Genomic DNA, 21,233 nt, shown 5'->3' on the forward strand with positions numbered 1-21,233 from the left:
ACTGATGGCTGTGCCAATTGTCAATGTTTGACAGTCGGCAGTCTAGGCAAACCCCGCATGGGATTCCGAAGTCTAAAATCTGGAGTCTGGAGAGACTATTCTGGGTACCATCCCTCCATGGCTTCCCGTGCATGAGGCTGCGCTGCTAGTGGACGAAGTTATTGTTCGTGAGAGCAATTCATTTAGTCGCCGATGATTGAGCAGCTTTCAGCGTTGAGCTGACCGGTAAGAGAACCATGGTTGTGATTTCAATGCCGGTCATATTTTAGATACGGCTTTGACAACTGGTCTGAGCATGAACAAGTGGTCAAGTAAATAGAGCACTCAAGACCTGAGATCACGATCACGATTGAACTGTGATACGGTTTCTGGACTTTTGGCAGAAAAACATGCGAGGGCTCTATTCTATGTTGGCCACGAGCTTCTTGTAGAAGACTCGCGACTTTGAAATACAAATTCACCTTGCCTTTACGAAAGGTACCTATAGTACTGTGCTTAACTATAAGCTTGCACACGCGGACTAGGGAGATATTGTTCACAAAGAGATCCTATGGGAAGTGAAATAGAAACTGGTAATAGGATGGAGACCGACCAACGAAAAATACCAACCAAGGGGACTTTCGCAATCAGTAATGAGACCCAAAAGTAGTTGCTCCTTCGTGACTTGTGTTCAATGTCATCGGAGTGGTCCTTGTGTTTTGCCGTACGGGTGCACAAATGTGGCATTCTGTTATGAAATAGTTCCGTCCAGATGACTGGTGATTTTGCGATCTGAGAGATTCGAGAGCCTGACTGGAGCTCTGGGCTTTTAATTGCTTCATGTTATCTAGCTCCCTGAAGGCGGGCGTGCTCTCCGTGAAGTACCAGATTTGTCGAGTACCAGTACATGGTTCCAGTATGTTCTCAGATTGCTTGTTGCATAATGTGGCCTGGACCTATTCGTCCCAGCCCTTCCATAGCAGACAAGTATATGGCATATTCTCCGCCTTGGATCGTAATGTGTCGACTACTTGGGGAATCTGCGGCGCTGCCCCAAGATCGGCAGATCAAGTTTATTATCTATGGTCCCAATAGGAAAGCCATGGAGTTCGAATTATATTAGGCGATTACCAGTTGAGCTTATAGCTGTTTCACTGTAGCAACTGGCGGGGTCGAGTATCGAAAGAGTAATCGCTTTCTTCGACGACAGAAGGACGTACAAATCTGCCGCATGGTTGGCATGCTAACTCACTCCAAGCTGTGCATACTCCATTCAACTAAATTTGCTGAAAGTGATGTCAAGGCTGGCAATTGAGCTGGATGTGAAGCATGAAGAGGAAGAATGATCCGACGAACATACGTGCTCGAGTACTGTGAGTTACAAAGATGAGTCGGCTAACGTCAAGTCTCCCCGCTGACTAGCCTGGGCTTGGCAACGGACCCTTTCCGGACCGAGCTTGTGACGAAAGACCTGCGAGCACTGAGGGCAGAAGGGAATAAGGATCTTGAAATTCATGGCCAACCAGTCCAGAATCGCATTCGGTCCCCAAAGAAAAGACACAATCCGCACATAGTATCGCACACAAACCGTTTGTCCTTCTGTCATAATTTCGATATCTGCAGAACCCACCTATGCTTCCAACATCGATTCGATGATAACGACTTGTGCAACACGTCTTAATAGCTCGTACAATTGTCCTCCGCAATGAGCGATCACTGATAACAACCCCGACGTCAAGATGGAGCTACCGGAGAGTCAGAACTCGAGGGATGCGCGGATTGAGAAGCTGTGGAAAGAGCTGGATCCGCAGGATAAAGGAGAGCTGGATCTCAATGGCCTGAAGAAGGGCCTGACTCGCATTGATCATCGTGAGTCTGCCACTCCTAGATATCGCAAATCACTGCCTCTAACTGAGCTTGCAGCTTTGAAAAATGCAAATGACATGCTCAAAGACGTTATCAAAGCGATGGACAAGAATGGAGACGAAGTGATACAGTATGAGGGTATGTCTTCTAATAGTTGGCGGAGGCTCATATGCCCGCTTCTCTGTTGGTACGTCACTGACATTCGACGCGCAGAATTTCGCATTTTCGTCGAGAGAACGGAGAAGGAACTGCTCTCACTGTTCCATTCTATCGATAGGGATCAAGATGGGAAGCTGAATAAGGGCGAGCTGAGAAATGCATTCAGAACAGCTGGCCTGGCAGTTCCAAATTCCAAGCTTGACCAGTTCTTCAGCGAGGTCGACCAAAACCACGATGTATATCACCCAGCCACTTATTCAGACACAATGCTAATACGACAATAGGGCTACATCAGTTTTGCGGAATGGAGGTAAGCTCTCTTTCCTAGAAAATTCCTCTTGTCAATCGTGAAATTGGCTATACACTTGATGGAGCAAGAGCTGACATGTCACAGAGATTTCTTGCTCTTCTTACCCACACAAAATTCTCCTGGGCTGACGGCTGTCATGTCCTACTACTCATCTGCTGTCACATTAAACGCCGAAGGCGATACCTCAATCAGCGAGGAGACGCTGGAAGGCCTAGGTATGGAATCACAATCTCGATTTTCGTCCCTGTCAGTCTTGTTTGGCGCCATAATCAAAATCGCGGATCCTTCACCAAAAGCCAATCGAAATTCGCCCACCGACTCTGCACTAGCACGACCAGAACCAGACATTTCGCTAGAATCTTCTGCTGTTGGGTATCAGACGCCGATTACCGAACGAACTCGACCTGCTGACAAGGCTATGAACTTGGAACTCGAAACAACAGATGAAGAAGAGGATGAAGTTTCGGAGGATGTTGCGCCTGTGAAGAAACTATTGCTGACGGACATTCTGCCCGATCCAGGCTATTTTGCAGCAGGCGCAGTTGCGGGAGTCGTCTCCAGAACATCCACTGCCCCATTAGATCGGCTAAAGGTCTACCTCATCGCCAATATCGGTCCAGCAAAAGATTCAGTGAACGCGATGAAGAAGGGTGATGCAGTTGGTGTAGCAAAGACGGTCGGACGACCTCTCATTGATGCTACCAAAGAACTTTGGAAAGCTGGCGGGATGAGAAGCTTGTTTGCAGGTAAATAGATCCACAAAACAAAGCGCGGTGGAACTGACTTTCTAGGTAACGGCTTGAATGTCATTAAAGTCATGCCCGAATCAGCAATCAAGTTTGGATCCTACGAATGCGCCAAGCGAGCATTGGCACACATGGAAGGTCATAATGACCCGCAAAACATCAATCCTTATTCTAAGTTTGTCGCTGGAGGAGTAGGTGGGCTTATATCACAGTTTGTTTTCCAATCCCACCATTGTGCTCCGTACTGATAAACGTAGACTCTTTGTTTATCCAATAGATACATTGAAGTTTCGGTAAGCTCTGTTAAAGTCTAATCTTGTTGGCAAAGCTCACAAAAAGCAGTATGCAATGTGAGACTGTTTCAGGCGGTCTACACGGCAACGCACTCATCATCGCGACTGCGAGAAAAATGATCAAACAAGGGGCTATAAAATCATCATACCGAGGTTTGACTATGGGTCTTCTTGGGATGTTTCCCTATTCTGCCATCGACTTGGGGACATTCGAGTACCTGAAAGCACGTATTGCCAGCCGTAATGCTAAGATCTTGGGATGTCATGAAGAAGACGCACTTCCGGGGTCTTTTGCTACGGGTTGTATTGGAGCCTTCTCGGGAGCTTTTGGTGCCAGCATAGTGTACCCAATCAACCTTTTGCGAACGAGACTCCAAGCTCAAGGGTAAGCTTTCTCCTTGTGACTTGTATTGACAGCCATGTCTTCCGCGCACGAGCCCAGGCGCTTCGATAGTATATTCTGACATTACGACAGAACTGTTCTTCACCCTCCCACTTACACCGGCATAATTGATGTCGCCCAAAAGACGGTAAAGAACGAAGGGTTCAAAGGACTCTTTAAGGGCATTACGCCGAATCTTTTGAAGGTCGTCCCCGCGGTCAGCATCACCTACGTGGTCTACGAAAACGCTAAGAAGGCTCTTCATCTGAGATAGAGACTGCCTTGAAGACAGCATCATCATATTGCATAGCGTGGAGTTAGGACACAGACGAATTACTGGTAGTACTGCATGAGGAAGTCTTCAGATTCACGTCAATGGTTTCAGGGCTACATCGCAAATACTTCATTTGACGACAATATCTGCAAGACTTTATGAGTGGCATTGTATACATGTTGCATCCTGAGCGATATTCCTGCTTGGGAGAAGCATGAAAGAAAACTTCAGGCTGCATATTCCGGCGTTCGGTCTTATTTCAGTATTACTGGGTTGGCTATTGGCGTTTAAGGATACCCCAGACTTTTGACAGGTTGTGGTCATAGGGAGTGCGTTTGAGTTTTGTGAGCCATGCCAACAGCTAGATCGCATAAAGAACAGACACATAAATAGACAGACATACATCAGACAGACAGAGAATCTAATTGAGTCTATTCAATCTTCTTCACAACATTTTCTTGATGTGAACGCAGCATTTCGAACTGCTTCTTCTATATGGATCCTCATTCAACTAAGATTTTGCATTTACTGTAAGAAAGTAGACTTCTCATCTACCATCGGCAAACCAGCCGTATGAATTTTCTTGTACCGCACCTCAAACTCGACCTCCTTCAGCTCTTCGATCTCCGCAAGAGAGATCCCTAACGTCGGCAAAGCTACTGCACGATCCTCCTCTTTGGAACTCGTGACCTTGCTTCGAAGCACAAGAGAAGGTAGAGTGTACCGTACACCTCCAGCCGCTTTCCCCTTCACGATCTTCAGCGCCCTGTTACGCTGCTGGCCGAGCTCTGCTTTGAACTTTGGCCATCGAGCGGACGATAGCGGTTGGATCAGTGCGATTGAAGAGGAGGCATTCTTGATTCGGATCCAGTATCGGCCGTCGAAGAGCTGCCACGGTGACCAGAGAGGCGATAGGGTGGGTGGAAAGGCGAGAACATGTTTGGTGAGCTCGTTGCTTCCGAAAGGTTGACGGGAGATGTGCCAAGTAGGTTTGAGGTCGTGCTCGAGGGACTCTCTATCAAAGGCATCATGTTGAACAGGTTGGAAGTATACCCCACATACTGTGAATGACCCTGATCGGGGTTCATCTCCTGAGAGCTCGGGGAACAGACGGCTCACTGCGCCATGGAGAGATGAGATGGAGACATGCTCATGAGGCGTCACGAGCATAATGATCCTCCTAAGCAGCTCCGCTGCTATTTGGCCCGCTTTCTCCCCTGGCCATGACGGAATCTCTCTAAATTGGTTCAAGTCCGCGAATTTGACTTCCACAGTACCCACCTGAAGATCCACTGAGGTGATACAACATTTGGAAAGCCATTCTTCGAGTACATCTCGTCGTCTCTGTTCTTGTTGCTTCATACTCGTAGATAGTGCGAGCAGAGACTGTTTGCTCAAAGCTTTCGGTAGGGAGTAGCTAGCTCGCATGTGTCTAATCGCGTTCCTCTTGGTGAGAGTTCGGTCCTTGTTGGTGTCGTCTTCAAACCATTCCACGTTGTTCTCTTTGCATGTTGCTATTAGCCGCGCTTTACTGAATCCTAGTAAAGGCCTGTAGACTCTCACGCCTCCAGTCTCGGGGGTAAGCTGTGGACTCCACTCTTCGATGGGATGATCTCTGAGAGGAGTCGTGTTTTCATGACAGGTGGTTTGGTGCTTGATGAGCTCTTCTCTGGCTTTAATCTCGAGACCGCCACTCTCATGAACTCCATGGATACCATAACACTCAGGGATTTCTGAATGATCCTTAATACCTGTGAGACCCATCCTGTGACCATCCATCAATCTCATCATTATGGTCTCAACCTGGTCATCCTCATGATGAGCCAGAAATAACGAATTGATTCCCCACTCGCTACATGCTTTCCCAAGCGTACGGAATCGATACTTTCTAGCTGAAGATTCAAAGTTTGGTAGTCCTGATGTGTGAAGAGATGACGGCCATTCTAATTTCAGGACTTGAGTTGGAATACCTTTCAGGACAAGGTCAATAGCTGCTCGTGCTGAGAATAAAAATCAAATACCTCTCTTTTCTAAACTTTTCGATACGGCCTGCGCTTCAATATCACTTCCATCCCTAACTCCGTGGTCGACCACAAAAGCTCGAAAGTCTACTACTCTATTCTCAACCGAAAGTCTCTCCTTCATGCTAGAGCATAGGAAAGCAAGAGCCATAGAATCTACTCCGCCACTAATCGCCAAACCTGAGAATATCTGTTAACATATGATCTTTCTAAAAAAGAGAATGATGAATCCTCAGTACCAATTGTAGGCCTTCGGTTGGCATCCACGCCAGATTCCAGTGATTTGAGCCATATTCCATTCCAGACTTTTGAGAACTCTACCGCTGAAATCGGGCGACCTGGTCGAGTAAATTTATGAAGGTGGGCTACTTTTCCAGCAATACGAGTTGCGGCGCCCATCCCATTGTCGTTGAAATGTGTTTGGTTAAAACGAGTGTCGATAGACTGACTTAGCTTTGAGAAATCTGAGGCAAGACCCGTTCAGAAAATAAATCTAGACGAGCTCCGACCTCACTTCAACTCCGTCATCACCTTACCCATGGCATCCCCAAGCTCAAGCCGGCTTCGGCCGCTTCTAGAAATCGAGGACTAAAGTTTTTCTAATTGAAAATTCCTAGAAAGAAAAGCACATTTACATCGCGGCATTCTACAGAGCCCGCCGCAATGTCAGCTCCCACTCAACCCGCCTTCACGACGGCCCTCCTCGCAGGAGCTCTCGCAGGAACCACCGTCGACCTCTCTCTCTTTCCCCTCGACACGCTCAAAACACGCCTACAATCTTCATCAGGCTTCCTCGCCTCCGGCGGCTTCACAGGAATCTACCGCGGCGTAGGCAGCGCGATCGTAGGGTCCGCACCCGGCGCAGCTCTCTTCTTCTGCACCTACGAATATACGAAGTCGTTCCTGTCTGCTAGGAGACATGCGAAGCAAGTAATAGAGGGACAGAGCGGAGAATGGACGGCACCGATCGAACATATGGTTGCCGCAAGCTTGGGAGAGGTAGCTGCATGTGCAGTGCGAGTTCCTACAGAGGTCATTAAGCAGAGGACGCAAGCTGGGCAGTACCCTTCGTCGCTGTCAACTATCAAGGCGATTCTGTCGCAGCGAAGAGCGATTGGTGTGTCGGGTGTGTGGATGGAGCTGTATAGAGGGTGGTCAGTCACTATTATGCGCGAGGTGCCTTTTACTGTCATTCAGTTCCCGCTGTGGGAGTCTATGAAGGAGTATCGGAGGAGGAAGTCAGGCAAGGACAGTATAAGTGCGTGGGAGAGTGGGCTGTTTGGGAGTGCGGCTGGTGCTATTGCTGCGGGGACGACGACACCATTGGATGTGCTGAAGACGAGGATGATGTTGGCGAAGGAGAAGACGGCTGTGATACCATTGCTGAAGCAGATACTGAGGGATAGTGGCCCAAGAGCCTTCTTTGCGGGGATTGGACCGAGGATTCTGTGGATTAGTGCTGGAGGTGCTATCTTTTTAGGCTCTTACCAATGGGCGTATAATGCTTTGTCTGGAGAAGGAGATTCATGAGGATTTCCAATAGAATTCAAATAGTTCACATGCATATAGATGGCGTCTGGGATAGATAGATAGAGATACCCGCCACACTGTCACTTAAGTTGTATATCAATCTTGTATATTGAATCCCCAAGAAGAGCTGCTAGTCAAAGTCACTTTCAACCAGTATCAATCTGGTGATAGGTTGCTATACACACTTCATTGCACTCTATTGAAACAGATGAGCGATGATAATCGAAGAGACTATCGACACGAATCCAACATTAAGGAGTATATGCAGTATTAATATGCCCAAATACACGAGAAACATCCTTTTAGAATCTTTATGCGCTGGATGTTGTTGTCGCTGCTGATGCTTCTGATGGTGCTTCTGGTGCCTTCTGATAGGCGATAGATTTCTTTCCATTACTCTTGTAGTAAAGCATAACATCCGCTCCTCCTTTCCAAATGTGAGCACGAAGAGTAGCAAGGCTCATTGTGATTGGCAATTTCTGTCATTGTATTAGCATGGTTGTTTAAAATGCCATTTCACAATCACTACTTACTTGATCGTAGCAATAAAGCTCGAGGTATTCTTCTGGCCGTAGAGCATTTGGATCTGGCTGCTCTGGAGCTGCTTCAATTCGCTCTGCAACATATGCCAATATCTTCTTTACTCTGAGCATTCTGTTGGCGTTCAGACGGGAGTTCCCATCTGGGCCAGCGATGCTTGGTAGCTGATCTTGCCATGGCTGCAAAACGAAGGAGACCTTGACCGGTTCCTTCAATGGAATCCTGTTCTGTATGGTATGTTAGATTGGCCTTCTGGCAATCATGTTCTCACTTACCCGCAAAAGTAGATCACCAAGCCACATCGGTGCTCTTTCTGCAATCAAAGTCGCATCTTCTCCAACGGTAGCTATGGTTCCTCTGTACAAGTCCGCACTACCTCCCGATGTCTCCTCTTGGATGATAACAGTCGTCATTGGCGGAGGCTTCAAGACGGGCGTCTCATTCGGCAAGCTGGGAGTGATTCCACTCTCGACTCGGGCCTCAGGGTTCTCAAGGAGTGCTTTTTCGTACTCATTGTGAATTTTCTGGACAATTCCATGGAAACTGTCGTCCACCTCCTTCTCCTTCTCTCCACTATCTGAAGTTTCAGAGCCATCTTCGACTTTCTCATCAACTACAACAGGCTTCTCTGCTGTCGCTGTAGATGCAGACCTGCCAAGTTTCTTGCTGCCAAATGACATGCTGCCCATGCCCATGCGGAACTTCTTCCCAAAAAGGGTGTTGCTGTCCTTCCCATTAGTCTCTTTGTCGGCATCTGAAGGTGATTTTGGAGGAGCTTCATGAGTTTCCGCGGCTGGCTTAGAATTGGCTTCAGTAGGAAGCGGAGCACTAGAGAAGTAATCGCCGGTCTTCTCGGCAGATGTACGACTCGCTTGAGATGCTCGTTTGTCTAGAGGTGCACCGTCTTCGGGAACTCCAGGGAGATGATTCAGAGGGGCGGGAGTCGCAACGCCGATGCCCATTCCAGGTGTCATGGGATATGAGTGTCCGTTGCCCTTGGGTGTCAAAGCAGAGTTATCCGGCCAACTACCTCCAACTGTAGGGAGCTGAATCGAGGTGGGTGCATTTGCCCTACCACTCTTCTTGATATTGTCATTGAGCTCTTTGCGGTACGCCTCATCTCGTTTAATCATCTCATCAACGAGATTTGAGAAGATGTGACGAAGAATCCACTTTCCAAGATTGACTAGATTTCAAGTCAGCTGATTGAATCTCTGGAGTTGCCAATAAAGCTTACTTCGCTGGTCGTCTCTGAACTCAACAGGCTCCTCTAGTTCAAGCTCATCCGCATACATTTCAGCGTCGAAACAGTTGTACTCTTCCAGAACAACAGCAAGTCGTCCAGTTCGAGTATCAATTGAGCACCAGGGAGCGACTGCTTCCATTGTGTTGACCTCAGGCTCGACGTCCTCAAGATGCCTTTTGCCAAATGATCTTATTGGAATACACTGACTCGATTAGCCAAATTCAAGTAGATACCATGCTGCAACGTACTTTCAGAAGATCCCATAGCAACACATCACCTGCTGTATCCAAAGTCAAAGCTCTCCGACGGTCGTTCAGCAGTTTATGCTTCACCAGACCATGTTGGCCCTCGATGGTCTCTTCCGGTAGTGCATTAATAGGGACGATGACACCGATATCAGGGTCTACAATAACTTCTGAGGCCTTTCGAGTTCCGCTCAGAGTTGAGTATGTCGTGGTAGCATCAGCGTCTCTCGCAGCTGGCGCTGGGAAGCTGGCAGTGTTTGAAATTCTCAAAATTGACTGGGAAGGTATTTCTTTCTTCGGCGCTTCACTGGACGTAGGTGGCGACAGGTGCCTTGGACGAGAAGCTGCGCTGGAAGCTCTGTGGTGTCTGTAGGCCTCTGGCAACTGGATGTCGGATCCGGTATCGACATTGGTCCATCTATTAATGGAAGAACTTGACGTAGCAGTCCAGATGTGCTCTCCGCAAGCAATGACTTTGTTCACTCCCTCATTTTCATGAGCAACAGCAAGAGAAAGTCCGTCGTCCATCTCTCCAAGAGTACCTCTGACATCAGTCTTCACAACCAAGCCAGATCGATCACTACTATAAAATACACCCAGATCAGGATCATCAGAGAACAACGACCAGACACTGTCGTTGTGCATAGTCAAAGTGTGCATGCATCGTCCAGCTGTAACACTCCAGACTTTGACTGTCTGGTCCGAGCTAGCAGTCATGATAGTGTCTCCGCTCTCGTTCACAAGGATATCTCTGATGTTATCCGTATGGCCGACAAACTTGGTGACTCTTTTTCCTGTCCTTGGATCCCATAATCGCACAATTGATTCTGGACCACCGCTCGCAAGAATGCTACGGCTCACGCTCAAGGCATAGACTGAACCCTTCTCGCTCTTCTCCTCATCTCCAACTTCTATTTCGAGCTTCTTTCCTGCCCCACTAAGATCCCAGAGACATATCCGTCGATCCAGTCCTCCAGAAGCAACCCAATCTGATTGCGGACCTGCTGTCGCAACACACTTAACGTAGTCGGCATGTTGTCCAATGGTCTGAGGAGCCTCAGATTCGTTTGATAATGGTCGCCATAGTCTGACTGTCAGATCAGAAGAAGCCGATACCAGAGCAGTGTTGTTCTGCGCAAGAACAATATCATTGACCCAGTGAGTGTGTGCCTGGGTTTGCGCGCGGAAGGTTGTAGAGGTTTGGGTGTTCGAGCTCGTCTCTGAAGTAGGGTCGTCGGGGGAATCGAAAGGATTCTCGGAGGAAATTGGCGTCTTCAGGTCGAGATTCAAATTCCAGGCACAAATCGCACCATCTCTTCCACCTGAATAGCTGCAAGCCTGTTAGCCTTGAGATCAACGCGGACCCCACCTCTAGGACAATAATCCTGGCGGCCACAGCACTTTACTTACAGGATCGATTGATCGCGGTCGACAGCGAGGCCGTTCACTCCTAGTCGATGTCCGCCGGGAGAGTTCGCGAGTGGCAGGACTGCAGGTACCAGTCAGTATCTCGTTGAACTTTGAGCGACGTCCGGGGTGCGGGGAAATAGGTAGATACCATAACTAATCCGCTGCCTCGCCTTCTTGTTGGCCATCTCCCCTTGTTATCGCGCTCCAGCAATCATGCGGATCGGGATGTTCAAGACATACGACGGTCGCACGGTTTCATGCAAGCAATGGCAATGGAAGGTTCGTAGCTAGGCGGAGGAGGTCGAGACAATTCGGGGAGGCAGGTTGGACTTGGACGTATGAAGCACAGGGCCAGGCAAAGGGCTCGCTCCGCACTACCAACAACCAGATCCCCGTTGGAGGTGGATCAGAGGCAGAATTGCCCCCCACAGTTCAATGCGGCGTAGGTCCAATTGCTGCAGGCTGGGCTCGTGTCCATTTTGACAGCTTCTAGCCGCCCGGCTAAAAAGGAGCCTCTTCCTCTCTTCCGATCTCACGCAAAGAGTAAATGTTGGCGATTAAAGGTTGGTTATTTTGATGTCTCTTTTGACGAATTGAGCTTATATCTACAGTGTCTCGGCGCGCCATTAGGGCTGCATCGGATTCCGTTCTCAACTGCAGCTAGCCGAGCCTCTGTCCAAGCCTTCCCAGCATACTACAGGCCAATCCACCAAACTACAGGCCAATCCACCAACAGGTTCCTGCGCCTACGTTAAAACAAATGGGTATATTTCCGTTCCCAGTTCCTGAACGCCAGTAATGCAACCATCTCATCCCAGAAACCCTTCCGAATTCCAGCCAAAGTCCCCCTCAAAGCCTCTGTTCAACAATACGGCAGCAATATTCTTCCGTTGTTGCGTCAAATCTCGCTCATGGTAACAGTCTGGGCTGAGCCCAAGGGCAACGCAGAAAGCATTTGTGCAGACGAACACTCCACAGTCATAACTGTTAGACTGATAAGCAACTGGTGTTTGAGGTACTGTCCACTCCTTCTCTATGTATTGTGATCCCAATTGGTTCTTGACCCATTCCCTCAGCACTGGAATCACATCTGCTCCTCGGCCTCCCATACTGTCAAGATACTCAATTGTCTTGGCAACAGGGCGAACGAGTCCAATTGTCCAATGAGCACCTTTGTTGATAGGGATGAAGACCGTGTCGACTTCTAGCAGAGATGTACCTGGGACCTTTTTCCTCTTCATAAGCCTTTCCGTACTCTTGGGGCCTTTATCCCTTAAATTGTTCCAAAAGAAACTGTTATGCGCAAGGAACTTGGGCACAGTAGAGACAGGTTCTCCAGCTGCCTCTGCTTCGGCGATCGCTGCTTTGTTGGCTGCTATGACAATCCATTCGATATAGGTATTGATGATCTCATCATTGAGCCAAGCTCTATTTCCCAGCAGTGTCCCGAAATCTTTCACTCGCAGCTCTGTGCCTTCGAAAGATTTGGTCAGAATTCGTAGCAATTCTCGAGAGTATTGTATTTCAGTGACTCGATCGTTCCATTTCGTATCAAGTGCTTGAATTAGAGGTTTTAGTGGTGCCTGCCGGATAAGTCGCCGTTGTTTTGCAGCCTTCCGCTTTTCCTCCAACAATCGGCGTTCCTTTTCCTTTCTCAACACTTCAAGGGCAGTTTTCTTTCGGTCCGAAATTCTCAAGCCTTCAAATCTGTAATCGTCGTCAAAAATTGTCTCGATGCAATCATCCCGACCTAAATTGCCTGTCGATTTGGATGGGCGGACTATACTTCGAGGAAGCGATTGCGAGGTCCTGAGTGGATTATCGTAAGGCCTCCTGGGCATAAAACTTTCGTACTGCCGTACGGAGTCGCGTAGTGATGGAGACGCTTGTGATGCATCAGCATCGAGACGCATGCTATTCAGAGACTCGTCGAGGCTGTCAAGACCAGAGTCCTCTTCTGATGTCTTGGCTTCTGGAAACATCTTTGTCGATCCGAATCCGAGCTTAGGAGGCTCCCAATAGTGGTCCAGTATTCGCACCCTCTCTCCGTCATCTCGAGCATTTCCAAAATTTATTGGGCCCTTAGCAAGAGTTGTTGGCGCCTGTCTCGCGCGATTCGCGTCGTTCGCTGACTTCGGTCTGGCATTTCCATCTATTCGTCGCGTTCTTTGCCGCTTGTGAGTGACTGTGCCATCGAGTCGTTGAATTGACGATTGAATATGACTGTCCGCGAAAGCTCCCCTCCCATCAGCCACGAGTTCACCTTTCGCTGCGGACTCCTTACCCTCCTCTTCCTTCGATTCAGATATCATATCCGGCTGTGTATACGGGTAGACCCAGCTCGCGATCCCATTCCAAATCCGCATCAACACATTGGGCTGCGGAGCTGCTGCTGTTCGTGAAGCCATGGTTATGTGCATGGGCTAGATATGTTTTAGCTGCGCAAATCGTGGCACTGGTGAACTGGCGGGCTTCCTTACCTCTTCGAAAGCAACCGCGGGACGCGTCCTTTGACTCTCTGCTTTTCTTTTGCGGCCCGACATTTCGGAAATGTGCCACGGTGGTGAAACTCCCAGGAAAAGAGCATCGAGATCGATCCTGAGGCAATATCTCGCAGGATGTTTGTTCACAAAAGAAGAGGACAAGGTGAATGAACGTGCTGCAGGGGTGTGTTTTTAGGTTGCCGCTAGTAGCTAGGCCTGTTTGTTTGCAGCAGCGACAAGGCTGGAATTGTAGGCGAGGCTCAGAACAACCAACACTCTTTGGTGACAACAATAGATTAGATACTTCAGAATTACCTTCCTTGAATAATTGAAGCAAAAAAAAACTTCAGTGCTTAATCATAAGTTCCGTCACGTGGAAACTTGTCTTAAAACATTTCTACTTTTCTTAATAGTTCTGGGTTGAGTCGCAGAACCAATTGTTGCTCACACGCAAGCAAGGTTGTTGACAAGGCTACCGATGTGTTCTTTGCGTATGATTCAATCATTTTTTGGTGTACAACCTGAGTCAACAGTCAAAGAAGTAATTTGATCTATTTGTACAATTCATATCATCATGTCATAGCTATTATAATTGCGCTCGGGGTTCGCCAACCGTCTTCGAACAAAATGCAGCAAAATACTGGTTTAGGGCATCAACAGTTCCACTTCCTTCAGCCAAAGCAGTTACGATTCCAACATAACCGTCTGGTCGTACAACAATGACGCCACCATTCTCCTCGTCCAGACCCATCTTAGCATGCGCTGCAGCCTTTGCATCAGGCACTCTCTGGTCCCAGATGTCGTCTGCATAGACATTGTCTCTGTATCGTGCCAGCAAGTCGGGCACATCTCTAGAAATTTCGATACTGCTCCGCTTGCTTGCAAAAATAGTGCAAAATGTGAAAAAGTGGCTGTGAGGGTTGTGACGTTCGTGATGCGAGACAGAATCGATATCTTTTCGCAGATAGGAGCTGAAGAAAGAGTTCTTCTTGCTTAGGTTTTGGGCGAAATCTTTGAGAGCTTGCTGGGTTTTCGATACCTGTCCAGCAAAGACATAAACTCTGAAAGACCCGTTGACCGGGATTTCTTGTTCCAGATGAACCACATTCGCATCTACTACCCTCGTGACATTTGAGTTGATAAGAATTCGGCCAGTGCGGTTCTTGTTCCCTTTGGGGTTGATGAGATCAGATTGGGCCGGATGTGATGAAGACCAGTTGAGGGAGTTTGGATCGTAGGCAACACCATAGCCACTCGTGAACTCGCAAGATTCCTTGAAAGTCTTGATGAATTGATTCTCGTCTTCCTCGCCAGCACCAGACTTTTCTGTGGCTGCAGCGACATCCTTTGCTGCTGGTGCTTTTTGGGAAAACAGGGCAGCGTACTTCGCATCAAAATTCAAGAGGTTTTCGGCAATTAGCTTTCGCTCAGATTCATATGAGTGAAGCAGGGACCGGTCTGCAAATCCGGCTTCAACGTGATGAATCTTCCATGCCAGGTTGAGGGCATCGAGGAAAGCGGTATTCATTCCTTGGCCAGCTTTGGGCTGAAGTCAATCAGTAAAAAGGTCACAAAACAGAGCACAATGGTTCTTACACTATGTGTGTGACAAGCATCGCCACCCATGAAGACTCTGTGGTCCAGGGTATACTTGTCTGCAATGCCTTGGCCAATTGGGTAGACCGAGTACCACTCTACTCGCTCCCACTCGATACTGTACGGTTCCAGGATCTTCTTAGCTGAATTCTGAACCTCCTCTTCTGTTGCGGACTTCCTTGGGTTCCAGTCTTTATCCGTGGAAGAAGCGATTTGAATGTACAAACGGACCATATTATCCTCTCTGGGAATGACCATTATTGAGCCATGCTCCGAGTGAATGGTACATTTCATCTGTATGGCTGTCAGTGTGTATCCGATCACATATTTCTCCTTCGGAACTTACTTTGATATCAGGAAAGTCGGTCTTGACCACTCCATCCATCACACCCCAAACATGTGCAATTGGATCTTTGTGCTTGATGCCAATTTTCAGTTGATCCCGCACAAATGACCTCGCACCTTCGCCACTGAACAAATACTTTGCTTTGACAGTTTCCCTCTGCTTGCCATCAACGTGCTCCAAGTCGACCTCGACAGGGTACTCTGGGTTCTTCTTTTCATCTGACCTAAACCCTGTGATAGTCCACGGTCTCTGAATCTGCACCCCATTTTTCTCTAGATCTGAAATGAAAACCCGCTCGATCAGTCCCTGGTGAAGAAGTGTCGTAAATGGATACCTGGCGTCGATGAAGCTAGGACAACTAGCCCAAGTCCCGGTTCTTTGGATGCCTTTTCCGGCGCTGGTAGGATCCCAAAAGGCAACCTCGTAGACTTTAGCGGGCTCGTGGGCCATGATTGCTGGTTTCAAGCCCATATTGCGCAGAAGATCCAAGGACCGCGGCTGAATGCCATCTGCTCGGCCGGTCTTGGTTGGCTCAGGCCGATTGTCGATGTGCTTGATCTTGTAACCCCACCGTGCCAAGCATGTTGACAGGAGAAGGCCAACAGGCCCGGCACCGACGATGACAATATCATACTCGTTAGATGTTGACGTCGATGACCTGCGGCTGCCACCGACCCTCTCAGTCGGTGTGAAGCTATCGTCCATGATGTTGGCGAAGATCGGATGATGGATAGCTGATACAGAGAAGAGAATAGTGACACTGGAATGAGATGGGGAATCTGGGGAATATCAAATGCTTAGAGAATAGAGATACTTTTGGTCTGAGGATTTGGATGGGGAGAAGACGGGCTTTAAGTAGCTGTGAGATATGGGGCTACCAGTCATGAGAGAAGATTCGGGGTCCTCGACGGCAATTGTAGCGGGGAGGTTATCCATTTTATCATGCTCGACTCTGACATGGCAAACTCTCGGCCTTGCCTTGTTTTAGAGCGAAGTACTAGGTCACTACCTAGGAAAGGAAGGACCCAGTCATTCCCCGTCATTTCCAGTCAGTCGTAAACTTACCAGTCCACAGTAGTAGTCCAAGTCCAGACTACTGCGGACAGCTGCGAGCGGCTGTTAATGCGGGAACTGAAAGCTGCGAGCATGTCTTGGAGGAAGAGTGGAGAGTTGAGGCGAGGCTTGCGGGGAAGCGTCTTGGGAGCCAATGGCAGCCCCGAAGGCGTCGGTGGGGGCGTGTCACAGACGTCGCCGGCCCAAGTTGTCGGCACTGCGTTCGCCAAACCTCGTTCGTTGAACTCGGGAACAATTATCGGCAGACCTAACCGAACCCTTCATTTCGTGCGCTTTTTCTACTGTACTGTATGGAGTCATGGACACAGAGTGATCCACAACCATACATTCCATTGCCCTGCGAGCTTGTTACGCCTTCGGGGAAGCCAGTGGGGGTGGAGGCGGGGTGCAACGTTGTTTCGCTGCCCATTACGAGTAGAACCTCCACTTGGATAAGGTAACAAACGGAGCTCCATAGCTCCATCCAGTTGCTAGTTGCGTCAACTTGCAACTTGATCTGTGAATCTCGAACAATACCTACCTATTGAGATCTCGCTTCCGTGGCTGTAGAAGTGGTAGCAGAAGATACGAGTATTCACTGCGAGACTGGGGGAACGATGCCCAAACGAGAGCGAATGGGCCATGGTGAGATTGAAAGCAAGCAGGTCAGCAACATCTTCCTCTGCGGCCGAGTAGTACCGAGAATTCAACATCCGCTAATGTTATTAAGGTACATGCAATGTGGAAATGGGCACAGTATGGCATATGAAGATCAAGCCTGAGAGATACGGAATTGGACTAGGGTTCCAGTTTACCACTTCGAACTCTCTTGTACTTGACTGTTCGCGATTCAAGCTGCTTGCTCTTTTATTCTCTCCTAACCTGTGGCTTGCTTTCTACTCAAGACCGTTTTGAGTTCCAGCGCTAGTAACGTCTTTTACTGCGACTCATCCTCATTGATGATGGTGTGGCTCAAAGCACCAGTGGTCTGTGAAGTTGCCACAGCAATGGTCGTTCTTGCAACATCGTCACGAACTTTCCGTTGGCAATCCCACGGGTACCTATGTGATGGCAGTAAACCTGGCACATGGTAGCTCTTACTAGCTCTGCGCTTCTCTGATTTACAGTATGTCGCAAAATATCCCGAAAGTTGAAGCAAGTGGTATAGACAAATATCCACCACGAAAGGATTATATCGACGATCGCTCTATCTTTAAAGATCCTCAAGAAGTTCATCACCATGGGAAAATGCGCTTGCGAACGAGGACTCTACTGCCAATCTCTGCACGGTTGTGCCACGATGTCCGCCTGAGCTTGTTGTACGCAGGAAAGATCTGCCGTTTAGCAGTTGAATAATTCAAGCAATTGCTCGCACAGTTATAGGCAAGAGACTTTGCAGATTGTCCATATTGCCAGAATAGAATGCATGATATTGTGTGCACATTGGTCAAGGTCCGGCCCTTGTATGATGAAGCTGGCGGATATACCCCGATCTGAGATTACGAGGTCGCGATGCTTCCACTAGGAAGCACCATCTTGGCTGTAGAAACTTCATACAGGCACAAAGTCTGGCCAAATGACCGAAGCTTGGAATCAGCCCTGAGCAGGTGGCCGAGTCCGGAATAACTATCTTGCTCACCGGGCAGAAACCGTATTGGACGCGCTAGCTGTATGCCGCTTAATGTCAACAAAAACAAGCTGTCTCAAAACTCCCGAATATTCGCTTCTTATCGTACAAACTGTTTATACACCAGCCATAGAGCTACGTGTGGATATATCTTTCACCTCGCATCAACTTCAGGTCACAACTTTCACATTTCATGGCTTTCGGTGACGAGATCAGTGATTTCTCCAGTCTATTCACCAGCTACACCATGACACAGCAATCTCAAGTGGAGGACAATAGCAACCACAACAGTGCAACTCACAATAGGAATGCCTCGCAGATGTCTAGTCAAGGCCTTTCAATGGATTCGACTTCCGATTTTGTGCAACCTGCAGTCAGTTCTGACACCAGACCACTACAAATTCGCAAAGCTTCTGGACAACTACGCGTCGCCCGCAGCCACCACCAGCTGAACATGAACGATCGAAACCACGGTATCTCTATTAGTGCTGCTTACCCGCCTCGTCGATCATCCATTCGAAACATTAACGACGTGAACGCGTCTCCGTCCTCTCGTTATCGCGAGCAGGGACACCAGCGCCAACACAGCGAAACTCCATCTGCATATCGATCAACCATCTCAAGCAAAGGAGATCTCTTGTCCGATACTTCGTTTGACGCGTCGAGTCCCTCCATGACGACCTCTAATAGTACTCGATCGACCGGCTCAAGCAATCACGCGCATTACCTCTCCGACTCATCGGACATCATAGGTAATTTTGTTCCCGTTGGTGGTAACAAGATGCCTAGCCAGCATGCTTCTTCATCATCGAGTGGTAGAAAGGTTTCTATGGCTGAGTAAGTTGCTCCTGTGGCAGAAGTCCTTGATCGATGCTGAGACAGAGTAGGCATGCAAGACCAAGGTCGCCCAGCAGAATTCCACGTCCTACGAACCCTTATGAGTTCGAGCCAGACACACCATATGCTGGTCAAGAACAGCGTCAAACCCAGTTCTCGGACTTCATTGAGCATCCCGGCCGTGAATTTAGCCCACCTCCTCGTGCAGAACATCGACACAAGAAAAATGCTCGGTCCGATGAACAAACATCGTACATTACCCGAGATGATGATCACTTGCTACCACCAAAGCGAAGCTATGCCACCCTTCAGCGTAGCGAGTCCTCTCCAAGTCTGATTCAGGTTCGATTTGACGCACCCATAGAGAGAGTCACTAGTCCTGATATCTCTGCCTACTATACGGACGAGTTCACCCATTCCGCTCTGCCATACCGTGGTCGCTCACCCTCTCCGTCCCGATCCGACCTCAAGTACGAATACTTCGTCAAAACTCCAACCTACCACGACATTTCTCAAAGCTTCTCAACTCGGTCCCGCTCCCGCTCTCCTGTTCGCCGCAAGAGTAATGACTCTGCACCGCCCTCCGTCCACGGACGCCACTCCGGCAAGACTCCAGTCAAGGCACTCGATGATGTTGCTGAACGTGATGAGAATCGTGAATCCGATATGTTCCGAGAAATTCCAACTCCAAGACATCCCAAGAAGCGATCCCGATCACCAATGAAGAAGATGTTCGGTGAGAACGGTTGGCTAGGAAAGTCTCCCGACGAGATCCAAGATGTGAAACTCCAAGTCAAGAAGGCCGCTACCATGCAAAAAGACAAGCCAACTATGATGGGCAAGCTTAGGAACAAATTGGGCGAGTTTGTAAGTCTTAGTGCGTGGGTACAATGGACAGGACTAATAGTATGTAGGCTGAAAAGGCGGATCTCAGTCCAGGCAGAGCTGCACGATCCAGCAACGACAAACACCCTAAGATCTCGATTTTATCTGTCTCTCTTGGACCACCAGAGCAGGCTAGACTACTCATGGAGGTTGAACTTATGGTTGTCCACACCGCGAATACCTTCCTCATGAACCAGTTCAGCCAGGGTCGCATGGCTGTTGACTCGATCAAGAAGACGGTAGATGCCTGGAAAGCGAAGGGAAGACATGTCGTTATCGAATTCCAGTACGACCAAGTAACTCAACGTGATCTGGTTGCAGCTAATCAGCACAACTTCCGGTTCTACGGCGAGCGAGCTGGTAATGATGTCCGCATCAACTCCATGCTCTACAACTGGAAGCAGGTTGCAAGCATGATGGCTATCCGCACATTCTGTGATGCTGATACAGTCATACTGAAGCTTTTATTTGATATTGAGCAGATCCTTGAACTTCTTGGTGGTACTGAGGCCATCATGCTCAGACTTCAGCAGATCCGAGCAACCGCCAACGAGATGATGAGACTGGCCAGGCAAAGAAAGCGAGCCCAAACTAACCTACAAGGTCCACCAGATGCTGCTGGAAGTGCTACACCTGGTAGAGCAGCAACATGGCTTGGCCAGTCAACGAATATAGGTTCTTCGCGTGGGCCTTCGGTCGACACTGTCCCTTATGGTGGTATGAAGCTCGTCCCAGAGTCCTACAACGAGGGTGACTAGACTCTCATACGATATAAAAAGCAGCCTGCTTTTCGACATTGGCGTCCTCTTACTCTTCTTATGTTATGGTTTCTTTCATCATCTCCAAGGCGATAGACAGAGACTTGTACTCAGCCTCTTACCGGGAGAAGACGTCGAGTGTTTCCAATAGTCTCTCATGCTCCCCTCGATAATTGCCCGATTTTTTCTCTTTTTGTTTTCATTTGGTTTACCCTGATGCTACCCATGGGTAAGAGCTCGTACGTATCTGTGCGCTACTAAGTCATATCAAAAAGCTGCTAAATTCTGGCACTTAATATCCGGCACTTACGCGGCATTTGATTTGGTGGTGAGATTTTGTTGTTGCCTCACTTCTAGTACTGCAGAATGGGAAACCACGACATTAGAGGCACATTGAAGACGCAGGATGACCGCTATGCGCTTGTCTCGCAGCTGTCGTTGATGTAGCAATAGATCCAACAACAGATAATACCTCAACTTCGTTCTTCTGTGATTCAAGTCAGGCCAAGGAAATCCAGGTTTATGGAAAGTAAGGATTTCTAGCTAGAGTACCCTTTAGACATTACAGCATGTTGAATCTAGCCTTACCCCATTTATTGCTTGTCTGTCGCAGGTAGAATTATATTTCCATACGGAGCCAAGCTCCC

The 21,233-nt window shown here is 48.5% G+C and overlaps 7 protein-coding genes across 8 annotated transcripts; 3 read left to right on the top strand and 4 right to left on the bottom strand.

Annotated features, from left to right (window-relative positions):
• Positions 1–1,342: 1,342 nt before the first annotated feature.
• On the top strand, positions 1,343–4,420 carry ONS95_002461 (uncharacterized protein). Of its 2 annotated transcripts, none has more exons than XM_058495720.1 (9): positions 1,343–1,848; positions 1,903–1,983; positions 2,059–2,240; positions 2,289–2,314; positions 2,399–2,529; positions 2,836–3,060; positions 3,106–3,271; positions 3,318–3,353; positions 3,403–4,420. In XM_058495720.1, the coding sequence occupies exons 1-9, from the start codon at positions 1,719–1,721 to the stop codon at positions 3,740–3,742; spliced, it is 1,317 nt and encodes a 438-aa protein (XP_058354448.1). In that variant the 5' UTR covers positions 1,343–1,718; the 3' UTR covers positions 3,743–4,420. The 2 variants fall into 2 exon arrangements, with proteins under 2 accessions (XP_058354448.1, XP_058354447.1); XM_058495719.1 differs by having other exon boundaries at positions 1,479–1,848; positions 2,399–3,060; positions 3,403–3,738; positions 3,829–4,420.
• Positions 4,421–4,534: 114 nt separating this feature from the next.
• Positions 4,535–6,429, bottom strand: ONS95_002462 (uncharacterized protein; the record flags this gene model as incomplete). Its single annotated transcript, XM_058495721.1, has 3 exons — positions 4,535–5,979; positions 6,031–6,210; positions 6,270–6,429. 3 exons carry the CDS (start codon positions 6,427–6,429, stop codon positions 4,535–4,537), a joined length of 1,785 nt encoding a protein of 594 aa, XP_058354449.1.
• A 264-nt stretch (positions 6,430–6,693) lies between these two features.
• PET8 (S-adenosylmethionine transporter) lies at positions 6,694–7,560 on the top strand (the record flags this gene model as incomplete). Its single annotated transcript, XM_058495722.1, has 1 exon — positions 6,694–7,560. One exon carries the CDS (start codon positions 6,694–6,696, stop codon positions 7,558–7,560), a length of 867 nt encoding a protein of 288 aa, XP_058354450.1.
• Positions 7,561–7,871: 311 nt separating this feature from the next.
• On the bottom strand, positions 7,872–11,186 carry ONS95_002464 (uncharacterized protein; the record flags this gene model as incomplete). The annotated part of the gene is made up of 7 exons (XM_058495723.1): positions 7,872–8,039; positions 8,094–8,327; positions 8,376–9,286; positions 9,338–9,548; positions 9,595–10,921; positions 11,002–11,080; positions 11,150–11,186. The coding sequence occupies 7 exons, from the start codon at positions 11,184–11,186 to the stop codon at positions 7,872–7,874; spliced, it is 2,967 nt and encodes a 988-aa protein (XP_058354451.1).
• A 624-nt stretch (positions 11,187–11,810) lies between these two features.
• On the bottom strand, positions 11,811–13,544 carry ONS95_002465 (uncharacterized protein; the record flags this gene model as incomplete). Its single annotated transcript, XM_058495724.1, has 3 exons — positions 11,811–13,237; positions 13,286–13,424; positions 13,482–13,544. 3 exons carry the CDS (start codon positions 13,542–13,544, stop codon positions 11,811–11,813), a joined length of 1,629 nt encoding a protein of 542 aa, XP_058354452.1.
• A 426-nt stretch (positions 13,545–13,970) lies between these two features.
• Positions 13,971–16,555, bottom strand: ONS95_002466 (uncharacterized protein). Its single transcript, XM_058495725.1, has 3 exons — positions 15,427–16,555; positions 15,081–15,374; positions 13,971–15,030 (listed from the first exon to the last, which is right to left on the bottom strand). The coding sequence occupies exons 1-3, from the start codon at positions 16,129–16,131 to the stop codon at positions 14,071–14,073; spliced, it is 1,959 nt and encodes a 652-aa protein (XP_058354453.1). The 5' UTR covers positions 16,132–16,555; the 3' UTR covers positions 13,971–14,070.
• Positions 16,556–16,732: 177 nt separating this feature from the next.
• ONS95_002467 (uncharacterized protein) lies at positions 16,733–21,169 on the top strand. The gene is made up of 4 exons (XM_058495726.1): positions 16,733–17,144; positions 17,210–18,943; positions 18,994–19,810; positions 19,858–21,169. The coding sequence occupies exons 2-4, from the start codon at positions 18,300–18,302 to the stop codon at positions 20,584–20,586; spliced, it is 2,190 nt and encodes a 729-aa protein (XP_058354454.1). The 5' UTR covers positions 16,733–17,144; positions 17,210–18,299; the 3' UTR covers positions 20,587–21,169.
• Positions 21,170–21,233: the final 64 nt, after the last annotated feature.

The sequence above is a fragment of the Cadophora gregata genome, assembly GCF_030347475.1.
Source record: "Cadophora gregata isolate MNR1 chromosome Unknown scaffold_11, whole genome shotgun sequence".
NCBI lineage: Eukaryota > Fungi > Ascomycota > Leotiomycetes > Helotiales > Ploettnerulaceae > Cadophora > Cadophora gregata.

Excerpts from the sequence above, each read along its gene's own strand:
- ONS95_002461 (XM_058495719.1), top strand. The coding sequence starts at position 1,719 with ATGGAGCTACCGGAGAGTCAGAACTCGAGGGATGCGCGGATTGAGAAG. Across the intron at positions 1,984-2,058 it reads CGAAGTGATACAGTATGAGG|AATTTCGCATTTTCGTCGAG; the intron begins GTATGTCTTCTA and ends TTCGACGCGCAG. Across the intron at positions 2,241-2,288 it reads AGGTCGACCAAAACCACGAT|GGCTACATCAGTTTTGCGGA; the intron begins GTATATCACCCA and ends ATACGACAATAG.
- ONS95_002466 (XM_058495725.1), bottom strand. The coding sequence starts at position 16,131 with ATGGACGATAGCTTCACACCGACTGAGAGGGTCGGTGGCAGCCGCAGG. Across the intron at positions 15,375-15,426 it reads CCGACTTTCCTGATATCAAA|ATGAAATGTACCATTCACTC; the intron begins GTAAGTTCCGAA and ends ACAGCCATACAG. Across the intron at positions 15,031-15,080 it reads ATGCTTGTCACACACATAGT|CCCAAAGCTGGCCAAGGAAT; the intron begins GTAAGAACCATT and ends GATTGACTTCAG.
- ONS95_002467 (XM_058495726.1), top strand. The coding sequence starts at position 18,300 with ATGGCTTTCGGTGACGAGATCAGTGATTTCTCCAGTCTATTCACCAGC. Across the intron at positions 18,944-18,993 it reads AGAAAGGTTTCTATGGCTGA|GCATGCAAGACCAAGGTCGC; the intron begins GTAAGTTGCTCC and ends GAGACAGAGTAG. Across the intron at positions 19,811-19,857 it reads GGAACAAATTGGGCGAGTTT|GCTGAAAAGGCGGATCTCAG; the intron begins GTAAGTCTTAGT and ends AATAGTATGTAG.